This window comes from Gopherus evgoodei, chromosome 3 (genome assembly GCF_007399415.2).
Source record: "Gopherus evgoodei ecotype Sinaloan lineage chromosome 3, rGopEvg1_v1.p, whole genome shotgun sequence".
Lineage (NCBI taxonomy): Eukaryota > Metazoa > Chordata > Testudines > Testudinidae > Gopherus > Gopherus evgoodei.
Window position 1 is genome coordinate 149,408,897 of NC_044324.1, and position 20,886 is coordinate 149,429,782.

Consider the following 20,886-nt stretch of genomic DNA (forward strand, 5'->3'; position numbering starts at 1 on the left):
CAATTACTAGAAATGGTGGCCACTCTTTTCCTTGCAATATCAGATCAAGTGCATAAAGCACTCCTTTACTCTCTTAGATAGGTCATCTGCAGTGTGGGTAGCACCATGTAGATTGAGGCATGACACAGGGTAGCTTGTGTGGGCAGGCAGGCCTGCCATTGGTGGAGCCTTGGCTCTACCCTCACCAAGTCTCCATGGTAGTCTAGTGGTTAGGATTTGGTGCCCATAGCCCAGCTTCAACACCTGTTCAGGGAATTACACACCAACAAAAATGGGGGGGGGGAAGCTCGGCGGTTTGAACACTGGCCTACTAAACCCAGCATTGTGAGTTCAATCCTTGAGGAGGCTTTTGGGGGATTGGTCCTGCTTTGAGCAGAGGGGTTGACTCAATAATCTCCTGAGGTTCCTTCCAACCCTGATATTCTATGATTGTAAGTCTTGGGCCAGCATGGCTGAACAAGCATTTGTGAGTGGGATGTGATCTACCTCAAATATAGAGCTGGTGAAGGTTATTGCCCCTTATCACCTTCACACAAGGTGGTAACCTAAGAGCAGGTTGTATCAATCCCTGTCCTACATGCTCCCAAGGTAGCACAACTACATAGTCCATTGGCTGAGTCTTGTGGCAAATCTGAAACTGAGCCCTCACAGAACCAGAGACAGAGCCATGAGTTAAAGTAGTGGTAAAATATTGAAGTTAGAAGCAAAGCCCACACACCTGGATTCCATATAATCCTAGAGTATCTTTATTTGTTCTATAATTTAATAATACACCTATAAAATAATTATTTCTTCATTTTTTGTTTTCATTTATAAAACAAAGAATTAAATACAGTTTGAACCCTTACAAGCTCTACTCAGTTTTTACATACAAACAGCCCCAAGGAGGAGCTTCATGCTGCAGCATATTCATATTGCAAATTGGTGAGAAACCCTGCTTGGGTGTAGCTTAATGATAAGCATTCTTGCCTATTTTTTCCTTAAATAATTGTAGAGTTAATATAATTAAGAAGGGCCCAGGGCATTTCTATCTAGTCTTAGCTACAAGGGTGACTTTATAATCTCTTCCTTCAAGGACACATTCATAATCCTAGAACCCTAATGGGCTGAAGACATTTCAAACTCCCTCTGTACTATCAAAAAACTCCCAATAACCTGGATTTAGGAGTGCCCATTCATATGGCTGACCGCAGAGCAGTAACAGCCTCTAAAGCAAGCCCTGGACTAGGAGTCTCCCTTGGCAGCTCTGCCATTGTATAACAACAAGGCAGTAAATACACGCAATGTAGCTGTAACAGGGTAAAATACCTACCTGATCCCATCCTCCCCGTGCCAATCCCCATAAACCGATTGGTAAGCTCTAGCAGAGATCAGTACCAAAAGCCTCTTAAAGCAGCCTGCCTCGCATAATAGTGAACTGTGCCACTGAACTCATAGATGGCAACAGTCTGTAACACTTTTAACCCTTGGGATTGGTCATTCCTGAAGATGTTGCTAGAGAAGTGCTACACAGGCTAGTTTCATTAGCCCAGAAGTATTGCAGATGCTAAGCTGTAAGACATGCAATAATGTCACACATTAGTCTCTGGTATTGGTTGGTGTGCTCTTTGATTAACTTACTGTGTTTAAAGAGAAGACATTACAGCCACTGGTCTTAGAAATCTGAACTGGAACATACTGAATATACAAACATGCTAAACTTTGGTGAGTGAGTAACTTAGTATGACTTTAAATGAATTAAAATATCCATTGACACTGATTCATTATACCCCTATATCAAAAGTGTAATGGGGCAACACTGCTACAGTAGTTACAACAGCTTATTCCCTCCCAATTTGTAAAGGAGGGGACAGAACCCTTCCTCATTTCTGTAGCTGTGACCACATTCTACAAGCATTTGCTAGCCTGCTCTTCTTTCAACATGACAAAGGTCACTTGATTCCCATTCACTGTGTAGACGCTCCTGACATCTGAAGAAACTGATATGTAAGGCAGAATCTGTATTCAAAGTAACAATGACTGCAATCTGTCCTTTGCGCTACAATGCTTTAATAACTTAAGTGGAATATTGCTCCCACAAGTGTTTAATACCCTCCCCCCCACCCCACACAAGTATAAATACACAGCAATTACTGGATGGGTTTGGGAACATACTAAGGCAGAATCTACTGAAAGCCCATTCAAAACCTGTCAGTTTCAAGTCAGGTGACTGACCTAGCAATCAAGTCTATTTACTCAAGACACTTTAATCTAATCTTTGAAATATTCTGCCAGAAGAAAAATATAGATGACTAGGTCTAATAATATTTTAAACAACTTTACTATAGCTAGGTTACAAAATAAACATTGCTGTAGAGACTGTGTTTGATATAGTCAAATTGCAGCAGCACAAGAATCCATCTTCAGTCTGCTGATGGAAAAGCGGTAGCTGCTGAGAGTGTTGTGGCCGACCAATGTTCCCTCTCCCCATGCTCATCCCCCTCTCAGACAAGGAGCGCAGAGCCATTCTGTCATCCTACAGTTAGAGTTCTCTCATCATGCTCACAGCCTCTCATTTTCTTTTAGTACTCTACTGTATCCCATAGCTGCACCTCACAGCCACAGCTGGCAGCACCAAGCGCTTAAATATGAAGGTGAAAAGCTCCAGACTGAACACTGAGTGAGATGCAAAGGTAGCGAGACACATTTTCTTCCCACAGAAAGGACTGGAGTGTAGGGCAGAGGGTTTTTCCCACATAGTGGAAATGTTAATGCTGGATTCAGCCATCGGTCACCTAGATGATCAATCCCAAATTCGGAGGGGCCTGCTCCACCCTTAAAATTCAATTTTAAGAGGATTATATTGGAAATATGCTGAGGTTTTATGACAAGGTGCCTAACATAGCCCAGGACAAATTTTAGTTCCAGTAGGCAAATGACAAGTGAGCCTTCCATGCTAGAAAGATGCATCCTGAAGAAAAAAAAACAGACAATGAGTCTGCTCAGGGAAGATGAGAGACAGCAGCAAATCTGATGAGGTGATGCCAAGCAGTAGCCAGATACTTGCTTTCACTGTTTGTCTGAGTTGCTGAGGTTCACAGACATACACCTGCACTGCTTGACTTTCTGGATTTTCTTGAGTCGGAAAGGTGGATCCAGCTCAGGGCACTCCAGCTCCACAGTGAAGGAGGTGACTTTCTGAGGCTTGCAGAAAGCACAGGACTGGAAGGATTCCTCATCCTTTTTCACATGCCGGGGGATGTAGAAGGAGTTGCACTGGCCATAGCAGAAACGGTTGATGATGGTGCGGCTTATACAGCCCTCCTCGCTGACAGTCTGCCGCAGGGGTTGGGTTTTGCACCAGTCACTTTTAAGGTACTTCCTCTCAGTGACCACTAGGGCCTCCTGGCTGGAAGCCAGTACTTCTTTGTTCAGATGCTGCCTCCTCTCTGAATTGTTGCTTGTGCTGTCTTTGTAGGGAGATGGAATTGCTCCTGCAGGATGGTTTTTTCTGGTATCTGTTACTTTAACTAAGGTCGCCACCAGAAAAACAGATAAGGCAAGTTTCCAGAGCATCCTGCAAGAATAATACAAGTGAAGGTTAGAAGACATAACACTTCAGCACAGTTTGCCTTTATTTTATCTGCACAGATATTTGCCCATCCCAGCAACAGGTAGACAGTGTTCACTAAGAGTTATAGATATGACTATTGTACTCTTCACCTTAGGAGAAAAGAAATGTTTTCAGCTTGCCATAACTTAAGTCTGTTTCTTCTTCCCCCTTGAAGACATCCCTGCCATCATGTCTAAAACAAATCAAGTGTTATACACAGGATATGTCAATGAAGAAATGAAGGGACCAGTAGATTATCTAGTCTGACCTCCTGCTTAACACAGGCCACAGAATTTTATCCACTTACTCCTGTTTTGAGGTCAATATACAGATTTCTTTCCATTGTATTCAAGTCTACACATTCTATTAATAGAGCTGGGATATTATGACTTTTGAAATCTGTTTAGTTCCCTAGGAGGATGACTAGTTTTTAGGGCTCATTGGTCACCAAGTATGCCAGGAGGATGGGTTTCTGGCCACTGGGAGACAGGGCCCAACCTACAGTAAGAATTCATTACTTCTTCCAAACCTTCTAGCTACCATTTTCTCACTGATAAATTGATAATTTGACCACCTTATTGGTCAACTGTGCAAACCAGTCAGTTAACAGAAGCTAGATGTGAACTAACTTCTCCCCACCAGGAACAACTGAGAGACCAGTTGGCTAAGTTTCAGATGTCAGATGAAGTCTGCCAGTCTCCTGAAATCCCATTTGTGCAACCCTGATCGGAGGGGAAAGGAAGAAAGGATGATCTACTGTGAATTCACATTTTACTATTTCAAGCTTTGGGGTTCCAATTCTAGTCTAGTTCCAAATCATAATACAGTCAAGTATCAAGAGGTGTCTACCAGAATAGTCACTTTCACATTTTTTCTCAAGTTTCTGGGGTTTTATGTATTTCGCTGTAAGAGTGAACGTATATATTCCCGAGTGGCTCCAAGCAGCCACAAAATTGAAAGGCAGCAAATGCAAGAATATTACAAGGAAATTATATGAATACAATACACTGTTAATCTAGTAGACTCATTGCTACAAGGTCTTTTAGGTAAATAATTTAGTACAATTAAGAGACGCATACATATGGATGAGACTTTTTTTTTAGAAAAGATGTAAAACACTCACTTTACAAAGAATAAGCCAATCACTAACTGAGACATTAAGAAATTTTCCCAGTGGGCAGATTATTCCCTAATTGTCCATTACCATTTCCTGCAGCTGGAACAGGCCCCTGTTAGAGGCAGACCACTGGATTTCATGAACCAGTCATTTGATCCAGTCTGGCAAGTCTTCTGTTCCTGAAGGTCACCACTCTCTGTAGGAGGAAGTTAAGCCACTTGTACTGAATTCACTTTGATAAGTTAGGCCTAAACCTTCACAACACTCAAAAGTACTTCCGCCTCCCAGAGGAAATAGGAACAAGAAAATGTATGGCAATAGACACACTGGAATAAACTAATATTGTGATAAGTGACAGTTTCCTCTGATTTAGTACTTAAGCAAACTGGCTTGCAAAGGTACTAAGTGTCCATTGATATCTATGGTGCTTTAAATAAATGGCCTTTTTTCAAAATGCTTAACTTTCAGCACATTAATACTTAGATGGAGATTGGATAAAACTCTTGATGAATGTGCACAGAATCTTTCCATCAAGACCACTGGATGTCAATTCTGGTATCCAAGCCAAAACCTAATCAGATAGCTACAGTCCAACATTTAGTTTCAGCTTGATATAGGTGTCCCACACTTCCTCAAACTGCTCTCGCATTATCGTGCACTTGTGGCTGCACTCCAGTAATGGGTGAAATAATCGATCCCGGTGTTGTTTATGAACATGCATTCTCTATCTGGCTCAAGACACAGATACAAAGCCTCCCAAACAATTACAAATTCACGTCTTACAGAAAGAAAGAAAAACAGACCCACTCCACTTACTTTTTTGGTGAGGATAGGAGGGTAATAGCCACAGCATTACTACATCTTGAGTGGGGAGATCCAATTCGACATAAATTACAAACTGTACAGATCAGTGAGCTTCCACTATAAACTAGATCATTGTTAGTATCAAATACTGGGATTCAAAACCCCTTCTAAAAAAAGAAGAAGTGCCATCAAGATCTCAGTGCAACTGTTCAGAGATTTTAAATGCCTGATTAAACTTCCTCCAGAAAGGGGTGGTGTAGAAGCCCCATAATACTGCAGGTCTCTTCCAGCCCTACCAGTTCTGAGCGTCTATGAAAAAAGGCATGAAATTATAGTAGCTTAACAATTACTGAAACAGCTTCTACCTAGAGAATGAGGGCCATTCGATCAAATAATAAACATGGATTTTACTGGATAAATCCTGGCTTATCACTAATAAAGCATTATTACTCAAAGCCACTGTTGTAAGGTTATCAGAAACTGAACTCTGTAGTACATGTAACCAAGTATTTTAGTAGTCAGATGTGCACATACCAACTATTTCTATCGTTTGATCCCTATCAAATCTGGATATTTAAGATGTTCACAAAGAGTGTATTACTCTGTCCTAAACTGGTAGGTCAAAGTGTTGTGCATCCTTTTAGATCATCACATTTCTAATCACATGGGTACCTCCTCAGAACCGTGCTAACCTGCAAATTGCCCCCTCTTAAACCCAGGCACTGTTAGCAACACAAACTGTATTCAAGAAAACAAAGGTACATACAACCTGGTGACAGAAACATTCCATGGACTATATGTTCCAGGTAGCCACCATAACACACACACACCCCACCTCAATGAAAGCACAGAAGCATTTTGGAGAATTCTTAAGTGAGCCTACTCCAAAAGGTGCAAAAGTAACATAATGAATGTTAAGTTGATTTTGTTTCTGAATAGGCTGGGTCCACTGAATATAGACTGCTGGCAATAATGGGCCAGAGCCTCAGACCCAGTTCTATTCTACCCAAGATTCACAAAGGGGATTTAATCTGGCCAGGTGAGAATTCCTCCAGCAAAGGGGAAAAATCTCAGTTAGCATAAAGGCAGTGGAGCCCATCTTCAGACTGTCCTTACCTGCAGCATAGAAGTAAAGCAGAGGTAAGCTTCCCTATGACAATTCCTAGAGGGCATAAAGCTGCTTAAGGCCCATAGCCAGCTGTTATAAGTGAAAGCAGAAGCCCCTACAATGTTGTAACTTAAATAAGAGCTTGAGCTAGGGCACCTTGACAAACAAGAGGCTGTAACTTGTTCCATGGCCAACCCATTGCCAAGTGTGTCGTGGTACAGAAAAGAATTGGGCCCGATGTCTTTGGCTCAGCTGCATTTCTATTGCATGTGTTGAATTTGAAACTGTGAGATAGTGGACAATAGATCAACTTTGGGTTCTTATAAATACCCTAAACAATCATGAAAAAGTATGTAAATCATGAGAGGTTTTTTTAAAAAATGTTTATAGCTACAATGATCTACAGAGTCATAATATTCCCATGGAAAATAAGCCCTGCCTTCTAACAAGAGATCAAGCCTTAATCACATGCACTACAAAAAGTGAGCTTTGGTAAGACACAAAGTTTTGGCCACTAGTGATTTGTCCTTAAAATAAAAGCCTCCTGACTTTAAACACGTAAATACAGCTTGTAAAGTCAGGATCCTCCTTTGCTATTCATTAACAGCTGCAAAATGCCATGACAAGGAGCACCTACTGCACGAATAATGCAAACTTGGAAATCACTGAGGGTATAATGTGTGGGCGGAGACCCCACCCTTCTGCCAACAGAAATCACACTTATCGTTTAGAGGTTAAATATCACTTAGAAAAATATCATCACAATGAGTTCTCCCCCAAGGTTGGCTGCTACGATCAGTGCCCACAAAAAGTTCTTAAGTGAGGACTCTTGTGGCACATCTCCTAAAATCTAGCTCCCTTTGGTAGAAGGCTAGTCCCACCTCTTGAATCTGTGGTGAGGAGGAGGAGGAGGAGAGGAGTTTAATAAGCCATGTCTCCTCCAGTGAGTTAGCAGGATTGAAGGGCTTGTCTACACATGCAGCACTGCAGTGTGTCTGATGAAGACGCTGTAAGCCGACAGGAGAGAGAGCTCTTCCATTGACATAACAAAATCACCTCTGTGAGAGGCGGTAACTATATCAGCGGGAGCAGCTCTCACACCGACATAGCGCTGTCCACACCGACGCTTAGGTCAGTGTAACTTATGTCGCTCAGGGGTGTGGTTTTTTCACACCCTGAAAGTTATACTGACAAAAGTAGCAGCGACCTGCAGGATTCCAACACTTTCTAACAGGGTGGGACAACATAGACCACCCCCATTCTATTCATAGAGGGCGACAGCAGCAGTTTGACAGGAAAACAAGCATTTAAGCTTGAATATATTTGTAAGTCATGAACAATGCTATTAACAGACAGACACTCAGATTCAGTGAAATTCTAGCCATTGAAATAAGGGTTTTACTCAGTGAGGCCAGGGGGTCACCCATTTATGCTCATCTGTCTCTGTAGGCTTCCTAGTCCCATGGCACTGGACCTTCAGGAACCTTGTAAAGGTTAGTTGATAATTAAGGTTAAGTTATTTGTAACTTATTGAAGTATTCAACTGAGCTCTGTAGTGAGTCAAGTACAATACATGCAGCCGTCTAAGAGCTTCCAGCTTACATATTATACTTAGAGCTGGTCAGAAATTTTCCAGTGGAATGTTTTCCTGGCAGAATATACTGATTTGGCAATAGCAAGATGGGAACGTATTGATTTCAAACTTTCATTGGACAGATGTCTAGTTTCCTCTCAGCTCCCGCTACTTGCTCCTCAGCAGCTCACCTGGTAAGACCCAGCTCCCCAGGCAATGGTTTTACCACCTTGCCAGCTCCTCATTTCCTGGAAGGTGAGTGGGCAGGCTGCCTGGCCCTGTCTCCTAGCTGAGTAGGTATGTAGCTCTTCCACAAACACCTCAGAGATATTTTTTCCTGAAACCACTGTTGAATGAAGAAAAAAAAAATCAAATTCTTCAGTGTATTTTGTGGACTAGAAAGTCCTGTTCCAGCTCAGCTTTAATTATGTTCTGTAATCTTAAGAAGCCACGATTAAATTGTGATGATGCAGCTAAGAGGACAAATTCAATTCTTGGATATATAGAAATGGTAATAACAAATAGCAGCAGAGAGGTATAATTACCTGTGGGGAGGGGGCATTAATGAGATCCATAATGGAATACAGTGGCCAGTTCTGGTGTCTACACTTCAAAAAGGCTGTTGAAAAACTGGAAAAGGGTTCACCAAAGAGGCACAAGAATGATTCAAGGTCTGGAAAACCTTTTCAGAGTAAAACACTTAAAAAAAAAAAAGGAGACCTATTTATTTAGCTTATCCAAGAGGAGATATGATAAATATCTACTCTATAATACGTACCTGAACCCTGTCCAATTTACCAACATTTTACTTGAATGGTGGATATCAGAACTGGACATGTATTCCAGCATCAGTTACACAATCAACAAACATAGAGGTTAAAAAAAAAAAAAAACAACCTCTATTCCTACTTGAGATTCTCCTGTTTACGCATCCCAAAATTACATTAGATCTTTTGGCCACAGAATCACACGGAGAACTCATGTTCAACTAATTATCTACCACAATCCCGAAATCTTTTTTAGTCACTGTGTCCCAGTATAGATTCCCCCATTCTGTAAGTATGGCCTACATTCTTTGTTCCTAGTTTTATACATTTAGCAATATTAAAATGCACATTCTTTGCTTGTGCCCAGGTTACCAAACAATCCAGATCACTCTGAATCAGTGACCTGTCCTTTTCATTATCCACCATCCCCTAATTTGTGTGTAATTTGCAAGCTTTTTCAGTGACAATGTTACATTTTCTTGCAAATCACTGATAAAAATGTTAAATAGCATATGGACAAGAACCAATCCCTGCAGGACCTCCACTGGAAACACATCCACTTGATGATTCCATGTTTACAATTACAATTTGAGACCTATCAGTTAATCAGTTTTTAAATCCTTTTAATGTGTACCATGCCTGTATTATGCAAGTGGTCTGACGAGATCATCTCTTCTAGCACTCTAAAGAGATATGCACATAGAGCCATAATTAAGGTCAGCCATTCAACGGGATCTCTATTATGGAGAGGTTTACTTTGCAACCTTTGTTTTGCTTTAGGGCTAGAATGGGGAAGAGAAGTTACATGAGAGAGAAACAACAATATATTATATATATATATACACACACATATATACACACATATATACACACACACACACGTGCACGTTATTTAGATATTCAGGGCTTTAGCCTGTAATCTTTCCTCAGTATTTAAGATGAGACAGTACTTCTGTTAAATGAAGACAGATAAAATAAATTGGAAATAAGATGCCAAGTTCTAACACTTAAAGTAGGTGTGTGAAGCAAAGAATTCCTATTCGTTGCCATGGAGACAAAATGCTACTTTTTTTTTTTATTAGTTACACAAGATTTTGGAGATTAGTTGAACTAAAGATGCCCAGATCTTTGTAAGAAGATGGGATCCAGTGCTACCATCTCACTTTAAGTGCTCATTTGGAGACTCCTGTGCTGCTGTGATTTCATATTAGCAGCACGAAGTCATCTGAGCACTGAACTCTATGCATCCCATTGCAATGGCACTGGCCTTTATGCTAGAAGGCTGTTCCCACCATTTAATGAATTTTCAAATCACTAAAATGCCCAATCCTAGAACCCTTGCAACTGCAGAACATATAAGAAGGGAAAACATAAAACCCAATACTTTAAAGGTATTCAAAACTTTTCCGAACAACACTTGCGGCCAAACTAGTCATTGTCTGATCTGTAATGAAGAGTTTGAGGACCACACATATTAGGCATCACTTTAGAGGTATATACATGACCACTATCAGAAGGGCTATGATGTAACAGAAGAGTAATGTACTTTGCCCTAGAAGCAAAGAAGCTCCATTAATACTTTCTAACTACTTTTTTTGGCACTTAGAGTGAACGTCTACCTTGCAGTGAGGAGCCATAGACACTGTTTGACTAAAGATTCTGAAGTGATGGCAGACAAATGGGCCAGATCTTCTTCTGTAAGTTGCATAACACCATTGATTTCCATGGGGTTATGTGGATTTAAACCAGATGAAAATCTGGCTCAGTCTTCTAAGAAGACAATAGCATGTATTGCACAAAAACAGTTGGAAGATTTGGGGACTAGCAAACTGGTTCAGACAAAAGAGGACCAAAACAGAATTAAAGTCCATAGTAATTTCACCCCAAGCTAACAGATTGTGTTCTTGGGAAATTGAGCTCAGTTCCCAGGTCTCCCCTTCCTCTTAATGCATCTAAATCAATTATGCTAATCTGCACATGGAGACAAAGGTATACCTACTGGAATTGTAGGGTACAGCTCTAGTGTGGTCATTGCTAACATGTTAGAAATTGCTGCTTCCTCACATTCTAGCCCTACTATAACATGCACGGGGCATTGTTTTTACCAGGCTGAAGGCTAGCACCCTCGGTATGAACAAAAATGTATCTACAAAATGAATTGTGATAAAAGATCAGAATACTTGTAAGTCATGTACAGATTTCCTTCTGTGGTTGAATCAGTGGCATAAACCAAAGAAGGTATGTTTTATAATCAAATTCTGCTGCAAGAGTGAGGAAAACCTTTGGGGGAAAAAATGTAACCCTTAATTTTGTTTATGCTCTCACATTGGAAAGAGCCATCCTTCCGAGTTCCTGAAAGTGAACAGCTTGTGCCAGGAGCAGAGTCAGTACAATTGGGAGGATTTGGGGTCCGTTTTCCTGGACTAGAAATCTCCATGTGCCTTGGGCTTCAATGGAGACACTGCTTATGTCTCTATACATAAAAAGAATTAAAGTCACAGGTGATGTGAAATTCAGAGATCTTCTTAAGCAATCCGACATTACAGAGGATTGTGGTCTGCTTGTTAGCCCTTGTATCCATGCTAAGGCACTGTACATACTTTACTAGAACACTGGTTAAATCAGTAGGTTCTGTTATGTCCCTAAACATGGACTAATACTATGGGCTTGTCTTCACTACTAAGGTAAATTGACCTAAATTGCAAAGAGTCCTGTGCCACCTTGTAGACTAAACAGATGTATTGGAGCATGTACTTTCGTGAGTAAATACCCACTTCGTCGGATGCATCCGACGAAGTGGGTATTCACCCATGAAAAGCTCATGCTCCAATACGTCTGTTAGTCTACAAGGTGGCACAGGACTCTCTGCTGCTTTTACAGATCCAGACTAACATGGCTACCCCTCTGATACTTGACTTAAGTTACGCTTCTCCAGCTATGTGAATAATGTAACTGGAGTTGATGTAGCTTAGGTCAACTTACCATAGTGCCTGCACTGCACTAGGTTGACAGGAGACGCTCTCCTGTCATTGTCTCAGGGACCTGGAGTACTGGGGACTGGAGAGTGCTCTGCCATTGATTTAGTAGGTCTTCACTAGAGCCGCTAAATTGACCCCTGCTGCATCAATTGCAGAAGCATTGACCTCTCCACAGTGAAGACCAGCCGTAAATGTTAGGAAAGAGAAACCCCATACTCTCTCAGGAGCTCTTTCTAGAAAACTCCAGTGTGTTCCCTGGTTACTGCACCAGCCATTATGGGGCAGTTCTAAGCTCAGACACAAATGTCCCTTGCTTCCACTGAGGTACTGGAAAGTTGGCTCACACACTGCCCCAAAAGATCATTCTATGGAAATAGGCAGCAACCATTAAAGGTTGATGTGCTGAAAAACCTTTTCAGTGTTAAAGTAGGGAGCCCCTCAGCAAATCCTGAAGATATGAGAGGTGGCTATGAGGGCCACACCACATCCAAGACAAGCTGCTAGGAGAACTCCCAGGCTCCAGGGAAAGAGTTGAGAGGATTCTTGGAGAGTGTGATTTATGTAGCACTCAACCTTCTCCCCACACACTCTTTCCCTCCTCCCCGCACAAGCAGGCCTCATACATCAGGGTGTCAAGTTACCTGCAAAAGAGGTATGAAAAACTTCCATCTCCCTCAAGGCATGTTCAACATTGTATAATTTACTGGTTACTTTATTTTTGGTGTGGGGGAGGCTGTAAGGAAGACTTAAAGGTAACCCCCACCCAGATGTAAGATACCAACTTGCTGTAGCATTAGGCTTTTCAGTGCCGGATCAAACTACATCCTTGGTAGTTGCCTCTAGAGTTGTACCACTAAGTAGAAGTGTTGTACCACTTAGTTGTACCACTGAGAGAATAAATGTTTACAACTATGTGCTTCTTGGCTATTCAGTTAAGCTAAGCTCAGGCAGTTTTGAATACAGCTTCTCATTTCATCATCAGTGCCAGAGTTAGAGATCACATAATTTTTCTCTGCACTGATGTCCTGCCAGGAATGATATGGATTTAAACAGTTAATTACTGATCTACAATACTACGCTCTCCACAGCTTGGGCTTCTCTTATCTTGCAGAGCTCCAAAACCCCTGCTTCAATTTCCTTTTTGAAGTGGCAGTGGAAGGAAAGAGAAGTTTCTCATTTTTCAAGGGTGAAGGAAGGGAGAACAGGTGGAAGTCTTTCAGTGTTGGTCCATAATGCCCCAGATATGAACTACTGGGTCCCTTAAGACACTGAATAATTAAACTAAAGTCTTGGAGCCATGAATACTTTGGTTGTCTTCTTTGGGGATACATATGCCAAAACGCATAGCCACCTTGATAAATTCCGATGCTTCCCGAAGATTTACACACCACTTGCCAGTGATGCAGGCAGAACTTAATACCACCATTAGATATACAGAAATCCTAAGGACATTATTTTTCTTCTTTTTTAAACATGAAGTGGAATAAAAATGCAGTGATATGGAATGCTATCAAGTTGGCTACTTATTTGTGATGAGGGGCCAAACTTGTCACAGGAAAGACATTTTTGCCATTGCACATCACAACATCAGCATTTGTTTGTTTTATTGGGGGGTGAGGAGGGAGAAAAGAAAGAAGACATTTTTTTTTTTAAAAAGTCAGCCCAAACTGGACTAGTAATATAACATAAGGCAGCAGTGCCTTTAATCAGGGAACTCATATTCATACTGCCTCTGCTAGATGGCATCTGGTAATTCATAGATTCTAAGACCATATGATTGTCTAGTCTGACCTCCTGTATAACAGGCCATAGAACTTACCCAAAACAATTCCTAGAGCATGTCTTTTAGATGAGCCTCTTATCTTGATTTTTAAAATGACAGCGATGAAGAATCCACCACAACCCTTGGTAACTTGTTCCAAGGGTTAGTTACTCTCACTATTAAATAAATTTCTCACTGTTAACTGGTAAAAGAGTTATTTCCAGTCTGAGTGTGTCTAGCATCAACTTTCAGCCACTGGATTACATTATACCTTTCTCTGCTAGACTGATGAGCCCATTACTAAACATCTGCTCTGTGTAGGTTCTTAAAGTCTGATAAAGTCACCTATTAGCTTTCGCTTGGATAAGCTAAATAGAATCCAGGAGCTCAGTCTATCACAATAAAACATGTTTCCTAATCCTATAATCAGTCTCATGGTTCTTCTCTGAACCTTCCTCAATTTATCAACATCTTTCTTAAATTGTGGGTACCAGAGTTGGACAGTTTCCAGCAGCTGTTGCACTAGTGCCAAGAATAGAGGTAAAATAATCTCTTTACTCCTACTCAAGATTTCCTTGTTTAAGTATCCAAGTCACTCTTTTGGCCACAGCTTCAGACTGGGAGTTCATATTCAGTTGACTATCCACCAGCATCTTCAAATATTTTTCAGTCACAGCTTCCCTGGATAGAGAGTCTACCATCCTGTAAGTCTGGCCTGTATTCTTTGTTCCTAGATGTACACATTTACATTTAGCCATATTAAAACACATACCATTTGCTTGTGCCCAGTTTACTAAGCTGTCCAGATCACTCTGAATAAGTGACCTGTCCTCTTTGTTATTTACCACTCCCACTATTTGAGACATCTGTTAATTTGATTAGCAGAGCCCTGCAAACCTGAGGATATCCATGAATATCTGCATGCACATGCACACACACATTCTACATATAAACAACAAGTGCAGAACTGGCCAAATTTCTCCCCACTACCTGGGTTCTCTCTGGTAGAGAACTGAAAAACAGGTTCTGTCTAAACCAGGTCAGGTATTTTTCAGCAGGACTTTTTACATCAGAAACTACTGATTTATCAGCACTGAAATTCCTTACAGGAAAGGGTTGGTGGCAAGTATTTTGAAAATTTTCAAGTAAACAAAGCTTTGAAGTTGCTGAAATGCTTTCTTTTGACATTTTCAAAGTGAAAAACTTTAGTTTTCCAATTCTAAACCACTGTTTCAAAATTTAAGGTATGACACCTGGTACTTTTTTCAAACAGTTTTTCACATCTGTCTTCCTCACTGTTTACTACCTTTATTGACAGTTGCTTTCCATTCAGGTCTGTCCTCAGTTGTATATCCTAAGTCAGGGGTCGGCAACCTTTCAGAAGTGGTGTGCCGAGTCTTCATTTATTCACTCTAATTTAAGGTTTCGCATGCCAGTAATACATTTTAATGTTTTTAGAAGGTCTCTTTCTATAACTAAAACTATTGTTATATGTAAAGTAAATAAGGTTTTTAAAATGTTTAAGAAGCTTCATTTAAAATTAAATTAAAATGCAGAGGCCCTGGAACGGTGGCCAGGACCAGGGCAGTGAGAGTGCCATTGAAACATCAGCTCACATACTGCCTTTGGCACACGTGCCATAGGTTGCCTACCCCTGTTCTAAGTTATCAATATTTATGCTGTATGAGTTGAGATTCTGCTTAAAGATGTCTTTGATGAGTTTCTGAGTTTCAAGTTACCATAGACTCATAGATTCTAGGACTGGAAGGGACCTTGCGAGGTCATCGAGTCCAGTCCCCTGCCCTCATGGCAGGACCAAATACTGTCTAGACCATCCCTAATAGACATTTATCTAACCTACTCTTAAATATCTCCAGAGATGGAGATTCCACAACTTCCCTAGGCAATCTATTCCAGTGTTTAACTACCAAAGTAACATAAAGTGTGAATTCTTCAGAGAGGGCTTTTTTTCAGGGGGTTATCACTACCCATTTTGATAACATGACCAAATAACTAACATACCATAACTAAACCACCACCTGAGTGTTTGCAATGCTCTAGGACTCCCCAACTGTAAAAATATGGATTGTTGCAGATGAGGTAAACTCAAGGCAAAACTGGCAAGTTAACTTTGACCATACTAAAAAAAGATATGAGTCAAGCTTAGAATTGAAAGGGTTCTGGCTTAACAAGAGCTAGAAAATCCATACCTTTTATCTTATGTGTGTTTAGCAGCCACAGCATCTTAGAATGAGAATCTGTATAAATCATATTAAAGGTTTATAATTAAAGGTGTATTAAAAAGACTATATGCTATCTAAATTCTTATATTGGCATCCATTGTTGAAGTATCTGGTATCTCCTAGGGGTGAGACAGACAGTTTTCTCTTTTTCCTGCTACAAGGCAGAGTTATTTAAAGTATGTACACACACACATTTGATGTTGTTGCAGTATCATTGTACAAAGATCTCACAGCAGAAATAAATTTGGGTAATATGGCTAGCAAGTGTGATTGTATCTTGCCAGTTGGATGAACTTTGGGATTCTATTTGCATCCTCCAAAAGCTTGTGAGTGACTGACTATAAAAATATTCTATATAGTAGTCCTAACATATCAATGTACATACTCTACGCAGGTCTATTATACTTACCAACTTTTCCTTGCTATGTAGAATAAAGACTCTGGAGTTGGAATTTAATAGTTGTCTTCCTTCTTTACATGAGTGAAAAACCCAAATTTTGTTTGAGAGAGTTATCTTGTGTGGCTTCTAAAGAAGTCTTAGTGACTTAGCATATCTGTAAATTAATATCTTTAAAGTCATTTGTACAACTGCCATGTTTTTCAATTATACAAAAAAACCCAGGATTTAGGTAACAACAACATTTGGTTCTTGAGCCATGTCATGAACAGATTATGCCCTGCTATATAGGATGTCGAAATGTAGATTAAAATGTAATTATATACCTAACATGAGTAAGAATATTACTGCTTCCAAGACTCTTTCAAGTAGCAGAAAATGCACACACTACGTTTACAATGGACCTGGTGAAAGGACTTGAAGCTTACAGAAACTTTGAAACTGCCATTTATTCACTGTCACTACCAAGATCTGTCATTAACAAAGTAATAGCTTTCTAGTGGGGTGTTTTAAAAGAGCCTGTAGTACAACATGTCCTACATCCCAAATACTGGAAGCTAACTTCATTTTCCCCTACTTCACACTGATGGCAACAATCAGCTGTCCCACACCTATGACATCGTGGTTTTGATTCATGCTCTGTTCCCCGATTCTCCATCTCTTGTTTTCTTAAAAATGTAAATATTTGTTCTGTCTGTAGTTTAGTAGTTTATAAACTTGGCCCCTTATTGAGTAGGAGATTCAATCACAAGGGAATCAGCTGCCATGCAGAAACCGGGATTGTGTGTTTTAATTTCATTAGCTTGGCATGGTAACCATTCCTGGCCCCTAGACCTCTGCCTAGTATTGAATTATGGTTATGTCTCTAACTCAAGCCCAGTATTATTCTATTTCTCATCTTTTGCGGGAAGGAAGACCAGAGCTATCCTTCTGAATACATACCAAACCACAGGAGCCTGGATGAGGTACTTTAAATGTACAGTGTAGGAAAACCTGTCATTACAGTCTTTCGGCTAATTAGTGTGGATTTCCTTTGTCTAGACTAACCTAATGCAACAAGTTTATTTTATTTAAAGGAGCACGGCTAGCCTTCCTTTTACTGCCCAATGAGAAGGAGAGGAAAAAGTCACTCTCCTGGAATCTGGGAGAGACTCAGCTAAAGCATTTGTCCTTGAATGAGCCACTTGATCAAGATTTCTCTGCTCTAGCAGGACCAGAGTCAGCAGTAGTGTCAGAGGAAAATATAATCAAAATCAAATTGAACTATCTTGAAAATACTAGTGCTGAGAAAGTTACTGAGCAGTTTACTCTCTACATCAATACTACAGGCAGAGTTCTTTGCTGTAATCACTTGTAAACAGCTATGTAACTACCATCTTCAGAGTGCTGCACAAGCATTAACTAAAGCTCACAACAATCTCAAGTTTGTTTAATCAGTCTCACTTTACAGAATGAAGCAGAATAGGTGATTTGCCATTGGCCTAGTAAATCTTGTGACAGAGTCAGGGCTAGAAATCAAGCAACCCTGTGTCCCAATACCATGCTCAGTCCCATAGAACATACTGCCTGGAAGGAGACCCCTTCCTTGTCCTTAGTTGCCTTGTTTCAGGAATCTTTATGCTGCATCTCAACCCTCACCCAGAAGAGTTTGGAAATGGAGTTGTCAGTCAGGGACAGTCCTTTGGAACTCTCCCTTGGCTAGGTGACAGACAATTGGGTAAAGAATCTATCAACATATTCAAAGGTCTGTTTCCTGGGCCCGCTGCCAGATGGCAAGTGGACAGAGGCAGATTTAACTCCTGAGAGGATAGTGTATTCTCTGCAGAGGGCAGAAGTTAACCCATGGTCAGTTACAACCTCACTGTAAAATGATAAATTCTGCATCTCCTTGTCTGTACAGTGCATCCATCCTGCTGGCTGTGCTTAGGAAATAGAATCAGAAATAGAAAGATGATAGCTCTGATCATTCTTGAGAAGCCTCATGCTACAGTACGCGAGAACAAACATACCAAGACTCCATTTCATGACAGCACTTGGTTTGGCCTAAGCGTATTGAGTCATCCAACTGAACCGGCCAAGTCAGCTCTCAATAATCTGAAGCTATTACACAGCTAGCTAGTTAACATTTTTCATCCATGACAGGTGAATACTAGATTGAATGCATGTTCACAAGAGGAGGAAGAGAAAGAGAGCAAGGGGAGTGGAAGGAGTATTCTAGCCAAATGAACCCTTCATTTTCTTCTACTACAAAGTAGTCAGACACCATATGGGGCTTTGCAGACTATGAAGCTGTATTGGTCTTGCCACTCCATGATGATCTGAGGTGAAAGTTCTTGAGCTTTTTTTCCCTCTCTCCTTTGTGGCTTAAGAATTTTGGAAAGTTACTCTTCAGAGCTCAGTTGACGCCATTATAAAAATGTGCCAAACCTATAAGCCAATACCATTTCAGAATGCAAACAGATGTGATAAAAAAGGCTCAGCGCTAGTTTGGGGCAGGTGCTGGGAAGGGAAGAGGTAAACAGTCACAATCATCTGAAGAGAGAAATTAGGAGTTATTTCTGGTTAAAATTAAATTTTTATTCACTTGTAAGCAGTGACACTATATGAGGGCTCCCAAAGCCTTACAGTCAGTAACCTTGCTTCAGTTTCTAGTGGATAAGCAGTCACATCACCACAACTGGTAATAAACTACCATCTCACCGATGGAGGTGGTTCTTCCAGAAGTTACCCTTTACACTGGTTAGTTCGAGAGGTGGCTACCTGTGGTATAATCAGTTCTGTGGATAAAGGGGACTGGTGAGAATATGTTTCAGGTTGGCAGTAACTGCACACCGCACCATAGTAACTCTAGCTCAGGAACCAATCCATGCAACAAACCTCGATGCCAACTCTGCCCGCATATCTACACCAGCAACACCATCACAGGACCTAACCAGATCAGCCACAACATCACCGGTTCGTACACCTGCACGTCCACCAATGTAATATATGCCAGCAATGCCCCTCTGCTATGTACATCGGACAAACTGGACAGTCTCTACGGAAAAGGATAAATGGACACAAATCAGATATTAGGAATGGCAATATATAAAAACCTGTAGGAGAACACTTCAACCTCCCTGGCCACACTATAGCAGATCTTAAGGAGGCCATCTTGCAGCAAAAAAACTTTAGGACCAGACTTCAAAGAGAAACTGCTAAGCTTCCGTTCATCTGCAAATTGAACACCATCAGCTCAAGATTAAACAAAGACTGTGAATGGCTTGTCAACTACAAAACCAGTTTGTCCTCCCTTGGTTTTCACACCTCAACTGCTAGAACAGGGCCTCATCCTCCATGATTGAACTAACCTCGTTATCTCTAGCTCACTTATATATATACACACACATACACACACACCTGCCCCTGGAAATTTCCACTACATGCATCCGACGAAGTGGATATTCACCCACGAAAGCTCATGCTGCAAAACGTCTGTTAGTCTATAAGGTGCCACAGGACTCTTTGCTGCTTTTACAGATCCAGACTAACACGGCTACCCCTCTGATACTTAAAATGTATTTGACCATAAGCTTTTGTGGGCTACAGCCCACTTCATCGGATGCAAATTTGTTAGTCTAAGGTGCCACAAGTACTCCCATTCTTTAGGCTCACTCTAGGGTCTGATAACACAAATGGGCAAGGTCAGCCCGAAGAGGCCATGTGGGAAGATTCCTGCCCCCCAAACACACACATTTGTATTTAGACACTTCTGTCTGCACTTACGGAGCAGGGGTGATAATGAAGAGGAAAAAAGGCAATAGAGTGAAGTTTCCCTGATGTAACTATAAAAACAACACCACATCAGCTCATCCCCTGACGTTGGCTGGAGCCGTAGACACCAAAAAGAAAACTGCGTTTATTAGAGGAAGAGCTAGAGGTATAATTCTCCTAGCCCACACCTTAAACTAAGGAGCTCCAACTTCCTGAGGTGAGACAGATTTGCTCATTAAAAGTAATACTGCGGGAGGGAATAGTTTCTAAGATCAAATCCTAGATATGTGATCACTAATATCCAATGCGTACAAGGATATAATAAGTTTCATTTGTGTGCACTGTATAGATGTTTATAAGATCATAGGGAAAGACTCTTGGCCTCTTATAAAACAAACAAAAAAAAACCCCACCACACAGTTTGTTTTACACTGCTAGGCAATAATGAGTTAAGCAGACTGCTCCACTCATCGCAGACCACAATACGGAAGGCAAGCAGACTAGAGATGGTGCTAGGAAAGTACTGAATCAACAAATTGATTTATAAATTAATAGAGCTGGTCGGAATATTTTAAAAAAAAAGTTATTTTTTGCTAGCTGTGTGACTGCACTTGGTATTCTCAGAGGGTGGATGCTCACAGTGCACAGAAAGGACTATTAGGGGTTAGGACAATAGTTTGGAACTTGAGAGAGCTGTGTTCAAGTCACTACTCTGTCACACCCTTCCTGTGTGACTGTGGGAATGGTATGTACATGTTAGAATCATAGAATATCAGGGTTGGAAGGAACCTC

At 40.8% G+C, this 20,886-nt stretch overlaps 1 protein-coding gene across 2 annotated transcripts in view; it reads right to left on the minus strand.

The window, feature by feature from the left end:
• Window positions 1-740: 740 nt before the first annotated feature.
• GREM2 (gremlin 2, DAN family BMP antagonist) overlaps window positions 741-20,886 on the minus strand; it is a 49,728-nt gene continuing 29,582 nt past the window's right edge. For both annotated transcript variants that reach the window (XM_030556979.1, XM_030556978.1), the window contains exon 2: window positions 741-3,556. In XM_030556979.1, coding sequence (XP_030412839.1) covers window positions 3,049-3,555 — 507 coding nt within the window. In that variant the 5' untranslated portion in view covers window position 3,556 and the 3' untranslated portion in view covers window positions 741-3,048. The remainder of the gene's footprint in view (window positions 3,557-20,886) is intronic.